This window comes from Danio rerio, chromosome 19, assembly GCF_049306965.1.
Source record: "Danio rerio strain Tuebingen ecotype United States chromosome 19, GRCz12tu, whole genome shotgun sequence".
NCBI lineage: Eukaryota > Metazoa > Chordata > Actinopteri > Cypriniformes > Danionidae > Danio > Danio rerio.
This window is the reverse complement of record NC_133194.1, coordinates 6,250,478-6,270,000: the sequence shown is the minus strand read 5'-3', so window position 1 is coordinate 6,270,000 and position 19,523 is coordinate 6,250,478. Positions and strand designations below refer to the sequence as shown.

The following is a 19,523-nucleotide window of genomic DNA, read 5'->3' as shown; positions in this document are numbered from 1 at the left end:
CCATGGAGGTGGCAATTGAAATGTCTTGTTGAAAATAATTGCTATTTATCTAACCTGTGATCTTTGTGCAATCTCTCTTGATGACAACTGCTGTGACACTAGATTCGTGAGGGGTTTCTTTAAACAGTTTTGTCAGAAGTTGTGCAATGTTTACACAAGATCTGTAAAATGGCAACTAGAAGAATAATATGCAAATATGCAACAAGAAAAGCATCATGACGCTGATAGAAGAAGTTGAGAAAGTGAAGTAAAATAGTTTATTCATTCATTCATTTTCTTGTTGGCTTAGTCCCTTTATTAATCCGGGGTCGCCACAGCGGAATGAACCGCCAACTTATCCAAGTTTTTACACAGCGGATGCCCTTCCAGCCGCAACCCATCTCTGGGAAACATCCACACACACACACATTCACACACACACTCATACACTAAGGACAATTTAGCCTACCCAACCCACCTGTACCGCATGTCTTTGGACTGTGGGGGAAAACGGAACACCCGGAGGAAACCCACGCAGGGAGAACATGCAAACTCCACACAGAAATGCCAACTTAGCCAAGGCTCGAACCGGCGACCCAGCGTCCTTCTTGCTGTGAGGAGAACGTGCTACCCACTGCGCCACTGCGTCGCCTTGAAATAGTTTAAGTGCACAAAAAAGTGCACAACCACCCTGTGTTATTGTTGATCTGCATTCAAATCAATAATGCAGTGTTTTTTTTTTTGCAAGTTTTTTTTCCTGACTCTTTAAATAAGCTTGTGTGAGGTATTAAAGACTGTCTTAATCTAATTTTTAGACTATATTTGTTTGGCAGATTGTGCAATAGTTTGGTAGAGAAACTCAATGGTTGTTCTGCCGCTAATGCACACATTGACCATAACAACATTCACCTGTACCGCATGTGTTTGGACTGTGGGAGAAACCGGAGGACCCTGAGGAAACCCACACGAACGCAGGGAGAGCATGCAAACTCCACACAGAAACGTTTCAATTCAATCATTAAGTTTCATTCAGCTTAACCCCTTATGTTATCAGGGGTCAACACAGTGGAATGAATCGCCAACTATTTTACGCAGCGGATGCCCTTCCAACTGCAACCTAGTACTGGGAAACACCCATATACCTGAAGGAAACCGGAGAAACCCAGAGGAAACCCATGCCAACACAGGCAGAATATGCAAACACCACACAGAAATATCAACTAACCTGGTTTGAGCCTTGGCTGGGTCAGTTGGTGTTTCTGTGGAGTTTGCATGTTCTCCTCGTGTTCACGTGGGTTTCCTTCGGGTGCAAAGTCCAAACACATGCACTATAGGTGAATTGGGTAGGCTAAATTGTCCATAGTGTATGTGTGTGAATGGGAGTGTATGGGTGTTTCCCAGAGATGGGTGCAGCTGGAAGGGCAGCCGCTGCGTAAAACATATGCTGGATAAGTTGGCGGTTCATTCCGCTGTGGCGACCCCAGATTAATAAGGGGACTAAGCCAAAAAGTGATTTTAAAGATAAATTTTCAGCTTCATTACTCCAGTCTTCAGTCACATGATCCTTCAAAAATCACTCCAATGTTAATAATTATTGTTGTTATTATTAATATTATTATTATTAATGGTAATAGTAATAAATGCAATAATGACTGGTGTAATAATTTAATTTGAAACTATATATAATACGACATGAATAAATATTTAGTAAATAAATATTTAACCATTTTTTTAAATAAGAGCCAACTTAATGAACAGAATAATAAAAAAAATAAAGAAAGAAAGAAAACTGATCCCAAACTTTTAGTGTGTCTAAAATATATGGAGGTTTATAAGCTGGAAAATCCACCTTAAACACATAAGACTGATATATAGAATATAAAAATGTATAGATATAAAAATACTGTATAGTACTAGGTATAAGAATTTGCCAATAAATGATTGTTTGGATACAACTGCAGTGTCTTAACTTCTCCATTTTAAAAATATTTCTATTATTTTATGATCCGCATTTTCCCAAGACAAGAATGGTTGCTGTTAAATAGCTTTAAGACAACTTTCAAGAACTTATTGATCCACTTCAAATGTCGACTACAGCATATATACATATATATTTAGTGAAAAAACTGAACTAAAAAAAATACAAATACCCAGATTTTGGAATATACAGTTGAAGTCAGAATTATTAGCCCCCTGTTTATTTTTTTCCCCAATTTCTGTTTAACGGAGAGATTTCTTCAACACATTTTTAAACTTAATATCTTTAATAACTCATCTCTAGTAACTGATTTATTTTATCTTTGCCATGATGACAGTAAATAATATTTGACTAGACATTTTATGAGTCACTTCTATACAGCTAAAAGTGACATTTAAAGGCTTAACTATAGGTTAACTAGACAGTTAGGCTAATAATTTTGGTTTCAACAGCATATAAATATATATTTACTGAAAAACTAAACTAAAAAGAATACAAATACCCAATTTTTACAATTAATACTTTCTGTGAGAAACAGTGTTTGCATGGCCACCAATGTGCGCAAAGTCCTCGACAATCAGCAGCAGGAGACGGATTTGTTAAGCAGCGTCTTTAATCCTACCACTCGCCTAAGGTGTGACCTTTATAGTTTCTGGAGATGTTCCAGAACAAAAGTAATTGCATGACTTGCCTGGAATTCCAAATATTGTTGGCTTAGCATTCAGATTGCCATTATAAAAGCACTCGGCTGTTCTCCGTCCCTCATTCACTGACCTGTCAGAGCAGACACAGCATCACCTCCATCAGCATGGCCTCCAGCTACTCCACCCGAAGCTACATGTCCTCCGGCAGCTCCATCCGCATGTCGAGCAGCAGCAGCAGCAGTCAGCGGGTCAGCAGCATGCGGGCCGGCAGTGTTTATGGCGGTGCTGGAGGATCAGACGTCCGCATCTCCAGAGCCACTCATTCTGCTGGAGGCTTCAGCATGTCTGGATCTGCAGACAACAGCAGCATCATCGGCAATGAGAAGATCACCATGCAGAGCCTCAATGACCGTCTGGCCACTTACCTGGCTAAGGTGCGCGCACTAGAGAAGGCCAATGCAGAGCTGGAGCTGAAGATCCGTCAGTTTCTAGATGGCAAAGCCTCCCCGAAGACTCGCGACTATAGCGCGTACTATGTCACCATTGAGGATCTGCAGACCAAGGTATGCCAATTTTTTTTTTTATTGATTGTACTTCTCTTTGTTAGAGATTTTGTCTGGTTTCTAGTCTAAATATTGCACAATTCTTAAATCCAGAAGCATTTTGTGGACAAGTAAAAAATTATGTTTTGTTTTTATAAATAACGAGTCAAAATGAAGTGAGATTTTCATGGAAATAGTGATGCTTCCAGTTTGAAATAAAACAATTTTTACTTCCAATTTTCAAAAAAAAAAAAAGTCAAAATTAAGTAGTTTTTTCCTTAAAACAAGCTAAATTATCTGCCGGTGGCGTAAGTGAAATATTCATCATTCCTGTTTGAAATAAGACTATTTATCTCATTATTATTACATTATTTACTTATTTACTTATTGATTTTCAGAAATAATAAAAACAAAAATTCCTGTTTTAAAATAATGCTATTATTACTTAAACATTTTCAGAAATAATATGTGAAAATTAAGTGTGTTTTTTTCTTAAAACAGGCTTAATAATTCATGTTTCCAGTTTGAAATTAGACTATTAATACTTTAATTTTCAAAAATAATGTCAAAATTAAGTGTTTTTTTTTCTCTTAAAAAAAGCTGAATAATCTGCCAGTGGAGTAAGTAAAATAGTCATCTTTTCTGTTTGAAATAAAACTATTATTTTGTATACATTTTCAGAAGTAATGTCAAAATTAAGTGAGTTTTTCTTTAAAACAAGGTAAATAATCTACCATGGGCTAAGTAAAATATTCATCATTCCTGTCTGAAAAAAGACTCTTAATATTTATAATTTTCAGAAATAATATGTCAAAATTAAGTGAGTTTTTCTCTAAACAAGCTAAATAATCTGCCAGCGGGGTTAAGAAAAATGTTCATCTTTCCTGTTTGAAATAAAACTATTATCAATTTTTAATTTTCAGACATAATATGCCAAACTGAAGTGAGTTTTCCTTAAAACAGGCTTAATATTCTGCCAGTGGGGTCAGTAAAATATTTCATGTCATGTCAAAGTTTTATTTATGAAATTATTTCTATGAAATATATTTAATTTAATTTATTCATTTCTATGGGGGGAAAAAACTAATTTTAACTAATTTTTTTGTGAAAACAAAACATTTTTTTTTCTTTTCTAGAATATGATCTTGATTCAACATTTTTTTTTTAGATATTTTGGAGTATAAACCAAAAGCACTTAGTAAGAAAATGTGTTTTTGCAGGCTATGTTATATAATATTATAAATATGGGGAGAAACAAAGTCATTTTAGTTTATTTGTTTCTCCAGATCATGGCAGCCATTCATCTGAAGGGTGGACTCCATCTCAGCATCGACAACACCAGTCTGGCCATGAATGATTTTAAAACAAAGTGAGTGTTTTTCAGTAGATTCAATGCATTTTGGATAGATGCAACATGACATTGACTCTAGTTAAAACAGCATTATTTAATTTCATAAAGTACAAAGGTTGCTTTAAGGCATAGTTCACCCCAATATTCTGCCATCATTTACTCATCCTTCTCTTGTTCCAAACCTGTTTGAGTTTCATTCTTCTGTTGAACACAAAGAAAGACTTACTGAAGAGTGTTGAACAAACAGCCATGACTTTACTTGTATTTTTTGTTCCTATACCTTGTATGTCAATGGCTGCTGTTGGTCCTCATTCATTAAACTTGTGCCTTGTGATTGGGACTGTCTGACAGATTTGAAATGGAGCACGTCATGCGTCAGTCTGTGGAAGCGGACATTGTGGGCCTGAAGAGGGTGCTGGATGAGCTCAACATGTCCAGAAAGGACATCACCATGCAGATTGAAGGCCTGAAGGAGGAGCTGGTGTTCTTGAAGAAGAACCATGAGGAGGTACAGCATACAATGCCACTCTGTAGGACAACAAATTATATTACTATAAATGATTATACCAGCAAAATGAAAATAATTTGTCAGATAAGGTTTCAGCTTCTAGATCAGTCTCTCCTGATATTGCTATAGACCATTTCAATGTGGTGATGTTATTGGCCAATGAATATTTCCTGCTTGTTGTCAAACTATTTAACAAGAGTCAACTCAATCCTATCTTAATATTAAAACAGCTATCGTAACATTATTTAATTAACAATACTAAATACAATTACTAAAATACTGTCTTAATTCAAAATCTATATCTTTCTTTGTGAATATATATTTAAATGTAGTTAATTTCTATGTATTAAAGCAGACTTTTCAGCATTATTAACTCCAGTCTTCAGTGTCAAATGATCCTTCAGATGTAGTTTTATCATATTGTTTTCCTAATAATTACTTCTTTTATATATCCAATTAATGCTGACATTTTAAGTTTTGTATTCATCAAATTAGCCTCAAAATGGAAACATCACTGTACACTATGTAATGACAAAAAATCCAGACAAAAAATATTTTATGTTGCTTTAACTTATTTTAATAAGTCAATCATGTTTCAACAAAAAATTTTAAGTTGTACAAACTTTATATTTTAATCAGTTTGATTGATGTAAGTTGAGATGACTAGAAAAGTTCATTTGATTCAGCTAAAAGATTTAAGGCAGCAATAATTTTTACTGCGAGTTTCCATTAATAATGTTAATAAGGCAAACTAATAAATTGGTATGAAAAGGAAAGATGCATAAATAAGTTGGGAATTTGTTACTTTTTAAATTATTCTGAAAATAAACCAAAATCTTATCTAAGCTTATAAATAATTGTTTATAATTGTTAACTATTTTTATTTCTCATTTTTAATTTAAAATATTGTTTTTGCATTTATATATATATATATATATATATATATATATATATATATATATATATATATATATATATATATATATATATATATATATATATGCAAAAACAATATTTTGAATTAAAAATGAGAAATAAAAATAGTTAACAATTCAGTTAAAAGCAATATTTATCTGAAAAGGAGGTTTTATACACTTTAAAAACAAATGCTGTAAAAAGACTGGCCCACGTTTGAGCCAATGTTGGACTAAAACAAATATATAAATATATATATTAAAGTCAGAATTATTAGACCCCCTTTGATTTTTTTTTCTTTTTTAAATATCTCCCAAATGATGAATGATGTTTAACAGAGCAAGGACATTTTCACAGTCTGTCTGATAATATTAATATAATATGATAATATAAAATAACGGAGAAAGTCTTATTTGTTTTATTTTAGCTAGAATAAAAGCAGTTTTTAATTTTATAAGAACCATTTTAAGGTCAAAATTATTAGGCCCTTTAAGCTTGTTTTCGATTGTCTACAGAACAAACCATCGTTATACAATAACTTGCCTAATTACCCTAACCTGCCTAGTTAACCTAATTAGCCTTTAAATGTCCCTTTAAGCTGTATAGAAGTGTCTTAAAAATATCTAGTCAAATATTATTTACTTTCATCATGGCAAAGTGAAATAAATCAATTATTAGAAATGAGTTATTAAAACTATTATGTTTAGAAATGTGTTGAAAAAATCTGCTCTTCTTTAAACAGAAATTGAGGAAAAAAATAAACAGGGAGGCTAATAATTAAGGGGGGCTAATAATTCTGACTTCAACTGTATATACTGTATATGTTTTAAAGTGATTTTCTTACATGTCTAGTACTTGACATATGACATGTTATGAACTCTCACACAATCTTAGGATCTCTTGGCTGCGCGCGCACAAATGAGCGGACAGGTCCACGTCGAAGTAGACGCCGCTCCACACCAAGATCTCACAAAAATCCTGGCAGAAATCCGTGAACATTACGAAGCAGTCACAGCGAAGAACCAAAGAGAACTGGAGCAGTGGTTCAAGACAAAGGTGAGATTCATCAACACACACAAGTCCTAATAAACTGTCCAAATGATGTAAAAACAGCTCATTAACGTCTCTCAATGTTCTATTTCAGTCAGAGTCTCTGAAACAAGAAGTCGTCACCAGCACCACAGACCTGAAAACATCTCGCTCTGAAATCAACGCGGTCAAATCCAGACTGCAGGCGTTGGAAATCGAACTCCAGTCCCTCCTAGCCTTGGTCAGAGATGGTTCATTTGCAGCTCTTCTAAGTTCGTATTTTATAAGTGATTTGTGAATTTGTGTGTTCTTTGCCTTCTAGAAAGCATCGTTGGAGACCACGCTGTCCGACACGAAGAATCGATACTCGATGAAGCTCTCTGGCTACCAGCATCAGGTTAGCAGATTAAAGCTCAGGTTTCAAAATTCAAATTAAAGTGAAATAGGATATGCACAGCTAGAGTTTCTTCTCATACCAATAAACACCCGGTGAACGGTTAATGTGACGTTTATCAATTTTATACAGTTCCTTTTACAGCATCGATTTTGTAATGTAATTAAAATACAATCAGAAAAATAGACTTCAGTGTTCATTTAGTTGTTCAAGTGTAAAACGAGATGAAAAGCCGTTTACATGCACACACAGCAGGTTCAGCAGACTATACCGCAGAAACCCCATTGAATATATTGGGGTAAAATAAATGTTCATATTTTAAAGACATGATGCGAAAAAAAAATATTTATTGCAGTGCTTCTTGTACAATCTGAGAACCACTTTATATCGTACATCATGAAGATCGCTGATTTGAAAAGGAAACAGACCTTAAAGCATTGTTTTGTAACTGCATACAGCTTACCGGAAGCGTTTGACACAGATTACTGAAAAATTAAAAGTCCTTCTGCATACTTCTGCATATACCCTATTACCAGGGCCTGACGGAATCTGCGGAAGTTTTTTTTGCTATTTCTGCAGAGAATTTTGGTAAAATTCTGCGGATTTCTGTGGAATTATTTTGGGAGTATCTTAACTAAAACCTTAATATGTGAATTTAAAAAGTAACACCTTTTTAACTTTAATGTTTAAATTGCAAATCCAATTAGATGCACTTTATTTGGTAAACAAAACAAGTTTGCCATATAATATATCTGCTAAAAGACAGAAAATATTACTTTACAAACTGCATTGTACATAAATCAGATGCACATTTGAATATTAGTCAGTAATGTTACTGTAATTAATTGAAAAACTGAATAAATATAGATTTACACACATGTACTCAAGTAAATAACCAGAATTAATGATGGGCTAGAAATCTGCGGAATTCTGCACGCACAGATTCCATGTGGGCCTACCCATCACACACTCAAAATAAAGGTTTTTTATTGGTATAAATGGTTCCATTAAGAACCTTAAACAGCCATGGAAGCTTTTCATTCCACAAAACCCACATGGAAAAAACCTATATGAGGATATATGCACTTATACTAAACCTATACAGTATAAATGCACATATGATAATATATATGCTGCATATGTGTGTAAATATTTCACATATAGGCAAAATTGAGGTGCATATATGTGCATATACAGGCCATATACTAGGTCTCCTGTATTGCTTCTTTATATCTACATATTAGCCCCATATGTACATACAAGATATGTCTTCTGTATAGCTCCTTTCTCACTTTGGCATCTGTCATACATAATGCCTAGCTCGTATTTTCTATTATCAAGACAATAATAAAAAGAACTAACAAAAAATTGCAAAAAAACAAACATGTATGTGCAAACACTTGAAATCGGTATCACATGTAATTAGCATGTTATGGAATTAAGTGAGAGGAGATGAAAAGTTATGATTTTTACATGTTTTGCTGAAACATTTACAAGGTCAATTCTTGTATAAAGATGGAAATGTGTAACAAAATGATTTGTGTTTTTTTTTTTATTTTACTCTGATATATGTACATATAATATAGAAAAACAACCAATTTACATAAGTCACATATATTAAAAACCTATGGTAAAACATATAGGTTTGTATAGGTTATTTCCGTGTGGTAAGGTTCTTTATTGTGGTAAAAGGTTCTTTATAGGTTCTTATTCAAAAGATTCTTTGGGAAACCACTTTTTTTTCAATAGCATCATTGTGAAAACCCCTTCTTAGTTGTATAATTTTTAAGAGTGTGAAGCAAAAGTTCACACACATTAAAATCCTGCCTTCATTGGGAAAACTAGGTTGCTGTTGGAAGTGATGTTAGCGAGGCCAGAAGAAGGCGCTCAACCTGCGGTCTGTGTAAGTCCTAATGCCCCAGTATAGTAAAGGGGACACCATACTGTCAGTAAGCACCATCTTTTGGTTGAGACGTTAAACCGTGGTCCTGACACTCTGTGGTCATTAAAAATCCCATGGCACTTCTCGTAAAGAATGTGTCCTGGCCAAATACCCTCCATCAGCCCTTACCCATCATGGCCTCCCAATCATCCCCATCCACTGTCTCTCCACTTCACCAATAGCTGGTGTGTGGTGAGCGCACTGGCGCCGTTGTCCTGTGGCTGCCATCGCATCATCCAAGTGGAAGCTGCACACTGGTGAGGGTGTGGAGAGACCCAAAACAAACATTTAAAACCCTGCCTTTATTTGATCACCTTTAAACCTGTACGTACCATAGTTATTATAAATTAGTTACATTTTACACGTACAAATTAGTTGTAAACACACTTGTAATAAATATGCCTTTTTTTCAGTTTTTCTTGTTTCATTAATGATTTTGTTAGTTTTAGTTTGTTTTTATTTGGCATATGTTGTTTTAATATTTAGTTTAAGTTTTAGCTATTGGACTTAAACACGTCTGTTGTAGACCAAAGTAAAGTTTAGAGTTTGCACAGCTTATTCTCTACTGTGTAAATCTATTAGTAATAAAATTAAATAATCATTTAAACAAACACTGAATCCAGAACAATATAAATGCAACAAATAAATAAAAAAATATAAATAATTCAGAAAACTTCTTTATATTAAAGATTCTGGTGAATATTTAGTTAAACATGCATGGTTTGCTTTTCCGGTGATGAGTTGTAGCTGGAAGTGCATCCATTGCGTAAAACATATGTTGGATAGGTTGTCAGTTCATTCTGTTGTGGCGACCCCTGATTAACAAAGGGACTAAGCTGAAAAAAAAATGAAGAAAATATAGAACACCTATTTTGTGTATATAATTATGAGCGTGATTGATTTTAAACGTGACTGATTTTAATTTAGTTTGTCTGTAAATCTGCATCTACAGGTATTTCTCCAAATAGCCGCAGGTCTGATTTTCCACCACAGAATGAGTGCTTATTAGTTCATAAAAAATAATAATAATTTTTACTAATAATTATTTTAATTTAGTTTTTTTTTTATTTAAAAAATTGTTTTCTTTAACCAATTGTTTTAGTTGTAGTCTTTGCTTACTAAAATAACCTTGTACTTCAATACCCTCATATAAGAGCTGAAGAACAGGACCAAATCAACTCACACCTGATGAAATACTCTGTGTTTTCAGGTCACTGTCCTGGAGGAGCAGATAGTGCAGCTCCGAGCTGATCTGGAGCGCCAACGTCATGATTATCAGATGCTTCTGGACATCAAGGCCAGACTGGAGATGGAGATCGCAGAGTACAGGAGACTGCTGGATGGAGAAGCCACGTGAGTATTGATTTCTGCACCTTCAGGCCTGTCATTCGGATCTAAATCCTACAATTAAAAGAAAATATGATACTTAAAATAACTATTGTGTTTCTTCTACAGTGTCAAAACAACCTCCAGTTCCACCTCGAGAACAAAAGTCATCACAGTCGTGGAAGAGGTTGTAGATGGAAAAGTGGTTTCCACCTCCAGCTCTTCAACCATGTCTGACAGTCGCAGATTGATCTGATATAATAATGCCTGTTTGTATTTGCAGTATATGCACAGAACTGGAAACCAAATAAAACAGCATTTACAGTGTATTCTAACTTAAGTGTTTGAGGTAATCCCCTTTTTTATTCAAGAAAATACAGTGTGAAAACAGCAGGTGGCGCTCCTCAATGTACATATTTGTTTAGGTTCTTTCAGTTCAACATGGGTTTTACCTTTTATTTTCACCGAACTTGTTTAGTTGGCCTTTTGTTACTCTAAAACTAATTAGATAAATTAATATTAGTAGTAATGCTTGGCGAATTAGTCTTGTTTACATCAAGAGCTAGCACTAGCATCCACAACTTGTACAATAACTTATCAAAAGCGCGCGAGTTTTGTCGCTTGTCAGTTTAACGTTTAATAATTGTTTCTTTATGTAATCGTTTACCCCTTAAAATGCTAATTTGCTGTTAATTTATGGTGAAGTCTAGTTTACTCACCTTCACTTCATCCGAGGCAGGTGACACGACGTAATTTTGCTGAAACTACGTCAATATGCTCCAAACAGTCATTTTGTCGAATTAAAATGTAATTTTAATTTATTTATTAATTAGGGTAACGGAATGAACTGCTGCTATTTATTTATTCATCGTTATTACTTGTTTTGGCCAATTTTGACATTTGATTAAATGCAGCATTCACAAATTTCAGTGATGTAATTCTGCAAAATATATTTTATAGTTATGAATTGTTAGCGCACATGCTATGAAAAGCACATTAATTAAATCTGTAGCGAACATCAATTTTAGGTTGTAAAAATAACCTAAACACAATCATGGGAACAAGTTATTTTTAGGTTTTTAATAATAACCACCCTGCAAATTTCGGGATGCTTTTATGGGTAAAAATTATCAAAAATATCCACAAGGGTATGTCCTGTATAAGTTATTAAAAAACACCTTGCAACGTTCTGTGAATATTATTTTATGTTTGCAAAAAAAAAAAAAAATCCAAAATAACGTTCCACGTTTTATTTTTTATTAGAAAATACTCAAAAGAAAAACTAAAACAAACTTCAGAAGAACATTTGCTGGGTAAATAATTTTTGGATCACACACACACACAAACACAGTTGAATAGGTTTAAAGGCATGGTTCACCCTAAAATTAAAAAATTATTACTATTTCTGCATTACCGCTACCTTTACTGCATTTAAACATGTTTACATTTCTTACTTATATACAATTTTAAATACAAAAGAATATAGGCTAATCTGAAGAATTGTGGAAACTAGTAGCCATTGACTTCATGGTAGATTTCTTTTTTTAAAATGTCAATGGTTACCGGATTCCAACATTCTTCAAAATATCTTCTTTAGTGTTCGACTGAAAAAAACTGTTAAAAACTAATTTGCAACCACTTGAATGTAAATAAAAGGTAAGGAAATTCTAATTTCTGGGTGAAAATGTGTGTATAAGTAATTAAAAATATTATAATTATTAAAAAAAATGACAAACAAGTACAAAATTTAATGACTTACATAATCATCTTGAAACATGAGCAGATATGTTGATGCCAGCAGACCAAATGACGAGAAGACAGCGACCTCTGCTGTCCACTAGATCTAAAAATCATGCATTTGAAAATTATATCAAAATTAGGCATCATACAAAAAAAAAATCAATAACTCTTTCACCTTTTTAGAAAGGTCCCTTTAAAAGTAAAGCCATGTCAATAACTAATTTCATATTAATAATCCTCACATCACAGAAAGCAATCTTTAAATCTTTTTTGGCGTCCAATGTTGCAGCCAGAAGCTTGAACACAGATCTGACTCAGAAGATCCTGCTAGGCAAAACACAGCTTGAAGTCATTCAGGTTGGTACACAACAGATGCATTTAGTTCTCTAATTACCTTGGAACAGCTGGGAGTTCAGTGGGAATCAAGCCTTTATGCTTCTCTATTATCAGTCCACATGCTTGAAAAAACATGAAGCTACTGGCAATACATAACACTGTTATGTTAACTACACTTTGAAACCATTTAGCATTAATTAATGCAGCTCAAATAATTACAAGGCATGGACAGACTATAACAACTGCCTGTAAAATAACAATAGGGATCATATTTTAACATCTGCAACATTTTAAGACATCCAAATGTCTTTGGTTTATGCTAAGTTCACTTTAACCTACTTTAGACTTGTGAAAGAGGAGACTTTTGGGACTCCAATTAGGTGATAAACATCCATAATAACTATTTGGACAAGTTCAATGATTCTCAAAGGACTTTAAAATATAATCAGTGCTTGAGAAAGAAAAAACAGGTGCAGACTGGCCCATAGAAGTACAATAAAATTAATACACATCTCAACTGCTAATTAATACGTATGGTGGAGGCTGAATTTTAAACTGTTAATGGGATGGTTCACCTAAAAATGCTAATTTACTCGCTGTTTACCCCTAATTGTTTCCAAACCTTTATGACTTTCCCTTTTCCTGTCGAACACAAAAGAGGTTATTTTGAAAAATGTTGGAAACCTGTAAACACTGACTTCCATAACGGGAAAAACAAAAACTATACACTACCTTACAAAAGTATTGTCGCCTGTACAAAGTTTTAGGAACAACATATAACTTGACCTCTATCATTTGGTATCAGAAGTAAAGAGACAGTAACAGACAGTAAACAGACAGTAAAGGTCTGACTTTGCTTTGACAAAAGTCACTTAACGGAAATAATGTCCAGTATAGAATATGAAGTCATGCCGCAGTGGAAGAAGATTGAATATTGTGCATGACTCCCATGAGCTTGGAGGACTGCATCTACACATCTCTGCAATGACTCAAAGTCATCTGGAATGGCAAAGAAAGTGTTCTTCGTTCTTGCAGGACTCAAGAGTTCATCACGTTTCTTTGGATTTATCTTCAGTGCCTCCTCCTTCATCTTACCCCAGCCATGCTCAATAATGTTCATGTCAGGAGACTGGGCTGGCCAATCAGGGAGCACCTTCTTTGCTTTCAGGAGCTTTGATGTGGAGGCTGAAGTATGAGAAGGAGCGCTCTCCTGCTGAAAAATTTGCCCTCTCCTGTGGTTTGTAATGTAATGGGCAGCACAAATGTCTTGATACCTCAGGCTGTTGATGTGTCATCCACCCTGCAGATCTCTCGCACGCCCTCATACTGAATGTAACCCCAAACCATAAATTTTCCTTAACCAAACTTGACTGATTTCTGTGAGAATCTTGGGTCCATGCGGGTTCCAATAGGTCTTCTGCAGTATTTGAGATGACTGGGATGCAGTTCAACAGACGATTCATCTAAAAAATCAAGTTAATATTTGTTGGTCTTACAACTGGGATTGACAAAAAGACTTTTGTCAGGTAGTGTAGAAATCAATGGGTACCATTTTGCAGCTTTCTTCAAAATATCTTAAGAACAAAAAAGCCAAATAGGTTTGAAAAAATAAAGGTTGAGTAAATGATAGAGATTTCAGATTTGGGTGAACTATCCCTTTAAATATTGGGATCAATGCAAACAGAATGTTTGTATTTAACATTAAATATCAACCATATCTTGGTTATAATATTAAATAAAGACTGTTTACGGCTGCTAAACTTGTAGATTAAGTCTTTTTTTTAAAAAAACCAAATCTGATTGAAAGCATATGTGCACTCCGTGTTTCTCCAGCAAACACCTCAGTGTAAGAAATTCCACACAGATGATTAAGGCTACAGTCAACAAATTGTGCTGAACCCTTTATGACTCATAAGAAGGACATGTAAATATAAAAATCTGAAAACATTTGAACTGATACCAGTTTTTTAAAAAATGTAAATAAAGCTATGGTTTAGTTACTTGTAAAAATATGCTTCATGACATTTTCACAATTGTTGGTGTGCTTTGGCTGTAAATCCAGCATTTATTGGAATAGAAGTAAACAAAACCTACAGGTGCTGTTAAACTTGGTTTCACTGATGACATTTTAACTATTGGAAAGTCTCAAATATTAAAACCGTCACACTCATCAATCATTTAAAAAAATGTGCGCCACACACCAGCTGTTAGTTGCGTTTTTTCTATGTAGTTATTGAATGAAATTTAAAAGGGGTAGTTCATAAAAAAATTTTAATTTACTCAAGCGGTACTAAACCTTCATGAATTTCTTAAATCTGTTGAACAGAAAACTAGATATTCCAAAGAATGTTGAAGAAAAGAAAGTAGCAATTGACATCTATAGAAATAAAAAATACAATGGAAGTTTGGCTGTTTTTTTTATCCAAATATTTTTTATTACATCTTTCTTTGTGTTCAACTGTTGTATTTCATTTTCAGGTGAACAACCCCTTTAACAGTTCAATCAAACATTTTGTATTTGAATTTCCTCTTCATATGCACATCAAAACACAACTTAATAAAACAAAACAACAGCAGATGATCAGTTTTTAAACATTAGTTTCTTTAATAATTCATTCCAGTACATGGTTGGAGAATTACATATTATCAATAAACGTGTACACTGAGTATTTTACTGAAGGAAAGAAAACTAGAGAATGGCACTCACTACGACACAGATCAGACAAGATACAAAGACTCTCTGTAAGCTGACCGATCCCAAACATAGACACTCTCAGATCAGAAAATCAGTCACGACTGTACCCAAAAGAAGAGTAAGAAAAAGGAGACAAAAAGTATGAAAACATATATATTTTATAATATATTTATATATATTGTAGCTTTTATAAAAAACAAAACAAAAAAAAAAAAGAAACAAGAGTAATACTTTTTGAGACGTAATGAGGTTTCTTTTAGCTACTATCATTACTGAGACTGCTGCCACTGCTAAGATCGGGCCGTTCCCGTTTGTGGATCTGCTCGTGTGCTTTGAGATGACCTGATTGGCTGAAATTCTTGCCGCACTGCTGGCAGGTGTACGGCCGCTCGCCCGTGTGGATCTGCTGGTGTGCTTTTAGATGTCCCAAGCGACCGAAATGCTTGCCGCACTGGGTGCAGCCGAACGGTCGCTCCCCGGAGTGAATCTTCTCGTGCGTTTTGAGGACCCCTGAATTGCTGAAAGATTTGCCACACTGGGAGCAGCTGTACGGCTTCTCGCCCATGTGGATTTGCTGGTGATTGCGGTAACTCGTCTCTTTGCTGAAGCTCTTGCCGCAGAGCGAACAGCAGAAGGGCCGCTCTCCCGTGTGGCTCAACTGGTGGGCTTTGAGTTCCTTGGTTTGACTGAAGCTCTTGCCGCACTCAGCGCAGCTGAAAGGCTTTTCGCCTGTGTGCAGCCGCTGGTGCGAGCGGAGGTCGTCCGCTTTGGTGAAACCCTTCGGGCAGTGCGCGCAGGTGTAAGGTTTTTGCCCCGTGTGGATGAGCTGGTGCCTTTTTAAGTTGCCGGCCTGACCGAAGCTCTTCCCGCACTGGGAGCAAGTGTAAGGCCTCTCGCCGGTGTGGATGCGCTTGTGAGTTTTCAGGTTCCCCAGGGTGCTGAAGTTCTTCCCACATTGAGTGCAAGAGAATGGTTTCTCCCCTGTGGGGTTACGAGGTTTGCGTGGCGTCGGCCCGTGGCCTTTTGTGCTGGTTGGGTGGTGCGCTGCCTGCGCTTTGTTCGCATGGACTGATGTAAGTTCGTAAAGAGTGTTGGAGGAGAAATCAGAGTCCAGCTTCCCGATGCCGTCGATGAGGGTTTCCGGCCGGAGTTTGTTGAGCTCCGTGCGGAGCTCCGCCATGTGGATGGACTCCAAGCCGTTCATTTCGGTCTTGATGTGGCTGGTCATGAAGATGGGCTCGTACTCGGTCTTGATGGTGCCCAGCTCGCTGGCGTAGTAGCTGTGCAGATCCGAGTGATGCTCCGACTTGATGTACTCCAGGCTGTCCGAGACGTGGCTAATGTAATCGAACACCAGACTGGGTTCATAGTGTGACTTATAGGAGTCCAGCTCCGTGCTGTGAAAGGAATTGAGGTCGCTGTGGTGCTCGGATTTAATGTAGTCGAGGCCGCTGATTTCCATTTTGATCTGATCGGAGCCCAGCTCGGCCGTGCTCAGGGGCTGGATCACTGACAGATCCACGGTGCGTATGGGGTCCAGGTCCGGCTCGCTTTTGATGCACGGCAGCATGGCCATGGGCTCCACAATCTCCGAGGCCAGTGAGCTGAGCGTGGGGGTGCTACATTCTGACGACAGCATGGTCAGGGTCGGCGTGCCACAATCCGAGTGTAAAGGGTCATGTGGAGGAGTGCCGCATTCAGACACTAAATTATTTAGTCCTAAAGTGATGCATTCTGTCTCCAACTCCGCCATCCTGGTGGAAGCGAGTCCACCGTCTGACCGAAGCTTCCGTTATGAGGACGATACCTTACTTTCAGAGATAAAAGTGGGGTTCCTGAGTGGGGATTGTCACTGCTGCCACGGCAACCTCTGTCCTGGGTTAGGAACAACCGTGAGTCCCCTGGCTCCTGGATGGGGAGGACACAAAACAATCCAATGAACAAGATTAAAGACTTCTATTGATGATTTAAAATTCATAACTTTGCCAATAATTTGCAATGGAACCCACGTTTGATATCCTGATGAAGTAGAAATAGGCATGTATTAACACATTATTTATAATTACTGCTAAAAAAATCAGAAATAAAATCACAGAGGCACACAGATGAAGGAAAAACAACACCAGCAAAGAGTTCCAATATACTCTTTTAATTACTCTACGGTCCAGTGATAAAAAAATGACTCTACAAACAATAAAGATTGTGCTTTATCTGTAGATTTGGGGAATTGAGATTAAAGAAAGTTGAAAGTGCTTGATTGTAAAGATTTAAGCTGAATGAGTGGAGGTTTTTGTGCACATCATGAAAAAAACAAACACAAAATGTGCACAACTGACGCCTTTTACTGTGTATTTAATCATGCACCACAAAGCATGATGGGATACGTAGTTTGTCATGTCAGTTTTGTTATAAACCAGTCATAAATGTCATGTTTTCACTAGCATTAATGCATTTTTCCAAAATGATCTAAATCCATAACGTATATAGCTTTAGGTTCATTCATAATTGCAACTTATTCTCATGTAATTCTTTTGATCACAAACATCAGTATGTGGCATTTCCGTGCACTGAATTCAAACGCAATCATTCTGATATGATTTGAATGAACCGTGTGCAGGATATTGTCAAGTCAAAAGCATCCAAACAATGCTCAATTAAACAAATTCACACCATTTGATGTTTTGCATGCACTTCAAACGTCATTCCAAAATGGCTGTTTCTTGAATGCATGTGACAAACGTATTCATGCAAAACAACATATTGACACGCATGGTGTGTATTTGCTATGCAGCACGCTAATACACGCTTATAGCGAATATGCATGAAAACCTTCAATCTGACACGAGCATCTACACCTCAGGATGTCAAAGTCAGCCTGACACATTAGATAAGCGTTCCAACCAGATGTTCACGTCAGGTTTATGACAAAAGATATTCACAAAGTATATAAAAACCAAGTAAATCCATGAAGCAACAAAACAAAAGAGCTCGATCCGCGCTGGTGTAATTACAGCGTCGTGTCATCCGCGTAATTGTGTGTCTGAAAGTGCACAATTTAGGCCGGCGAAATTCAAAATACTGAATAAAAACATGTATAAATGCTTAGCATAGATGTGCATTATAAAAAATAATCTAGTCGAAGCTAACTGAAGGAACCAAAAAAAAAAAAAACAAGCAACTAGTCAAAGGCAGCTTCGCTAGTTCGCCACGCATCATGCACTTTTCTGCTGCCTTTCTTGAATCTGGCGGCGTTTTGCACACAATAAATCTTTAGCATTTTTTTTCCTACATCGGAACAGTTTAATCCATGACGACCTGGGACTGCGAACGCGCGATCCGAGCACGGAACGGGTGTCGAATAGCGGGTACATCGGCACGCAGGGCGCGCTTCGGTGTTTCCAGCGGTGGTGATGAAGAACATACAAAGGCAGGAGGGTGAAAATGCCACAGCTTCAGCGTGCGCGAGCCAGTGGCCATCTTGTTTGTAGCTGAACGGAGCTGAATCAGCCAACTGAGCGATCCGCTGTGGGAAAGTTGAGCCAGCTGCAACTTTTAAACGCAAACGTCGACTCGTTCACCTTTGCGTAACAATGCAAAAACGCGACCGAAGCGCGTGTGTGTTGTTGAGTTGCACGACTGTTCGTGCACACTCTCATCACCACCTATTAGGAGGAGATAAAACAGATGAAAACAGCTTGAAAGGACGCATCGGCGACTTTCTCTCTTTCTTTTTACCTGTTCATTGCCTTTTTTTCGGCCGTCAACGCGCCGTTAGCAAAACCCACATCAAACCCCTACCGGACCCGCCACGTCCACCTCGGCCCCAGCGTCCAGCAGCCTCCCTGTCGCACACACTCCTTCTCCTTCTCTCTCTCCTCCCTCTCATTGACTAATTCCGCTTCGTTTTCACTCCCGTTGTCGCTTTCCTCCGGGTTTCAGCCGTTCCACTTCCGTCGTAAAAATGTAAATGCGCGCGCAGCTTCGGCTTTTTACTAAGCTCCTACTTTGTTTACTTCCGACAAATGCGCGTTTTTTTTTTATCGGAGGACTCTGAGGGGAAATGAAATAAACATCTGCACGGACTAAGATAACAGTGTTTTGTGCTGCCAGATGTTCTTCGCCTCGTTTAAATGCTATCTTCATA

At 36.6% G+C, this 19,523-nt stretch overlaps 3 protein-coding genes and 1 long non-coding RNA gene across 5 annotated transcripts in view; 1 reads left to right on the top strand and 3 right to left on the bottom strand.

Moving 5' to 3' along the window:
• Positions 1–2,721: 2,721 nt before the first annotated feature.
• krt1-19d (keratin, type 1, gene 19d) lies at positions 2,722–10,943 on the top strand. Its single transcript, XM_001342753.9, has 8 exons — positions 2,722–3,164; positions 4,430–4,512; positions 4,846–5,002; positions 6,812–6,973; positions 7,062–7,187; positions 7,269–7,343; positions 10,493–10,635; positions 10,738–10,943. Exons 1-8 carry the CDS (start codon positions 2,766–2,768, stop codon positions 10,862–10,864), a joined length of 1,272 nt encoding a protein of 423 aa, XP_001342789.4. The 5' UTR covers positions 2,722–2,765; the 3' UTR covers positions 10,865–10,943.
• On the bottom strand, positions 3,188–13,983 carry LOC141378997 (uncharacterized). Its single transcript, XR_012394878.1, has 6 exons — positions 12,743–13,983; positions 12,591–12,672; positions 12,368–12,451; positions 10,466–10,683; positions 4,775–5,022; positions 3,188–4,695 (listed from the first exon to the last, which is right to left on the bottom strand). It is a non-coding gene; the product is annotated as an uncharacterized lncRNA (long non-coding RNA).
• Positions 13,984–15,265: 1,282 nt separating this feature from the next.
• Positions 15,266–19,523, bottom strand: part of si:dkeyp-113d7.10 — a 28,385-nt gene continuing 24,127 nt past the window's right edge. For both annotated transcript variants that reach the window (XM_073931437.1, XM_073931438.1), the window contains one exon: positions 15,266–17,287. In XM_073931437.1, the coding sequence (XP_073787538.1) occupies positions 17,229–17,287 (59 nt within the window). In that variant the 3' untranslated portion in view covers positions 15,266–17,228. The remainder of the gene's footprint in view (positions 17,288–19,523) is intronic.
• Positions 15,626–17,140, bottom strand: si:dkeyp-113d7.1. Its single transcript, NM_214794.3, is given in 1 exon segment — positions 15,626–17,140. A coding segment is annotated over 1 exon segment (1,497 nt). The 5' UTR covers positions 17,133–17,140; the 3' UTR covers positions 15,626–15,635.

Coding starts and splice junctions, on each gene's coding strand:
- krt1-19d (XM_001342753.9), top strand. CDS start 2,766: ATGGCCTCCAGCTACTCCACCCGAAGCTACATGTCCTCCGGCAGCTCC. Junction 5,003..6,811: donor TGAAGAAGAACCATGAGGAG/GTACAGCATACA, acceptor ACACAATCTTAG/GATCTCTTGGCTGCGCGCGC. Junction 6,974..7,061: donor AGCAGTGGTTCAAGACAAAG/GTGAGATTCATC, acceptor GTTCTATTTCAG/TCAGAGTCTCTGAAACAAGA.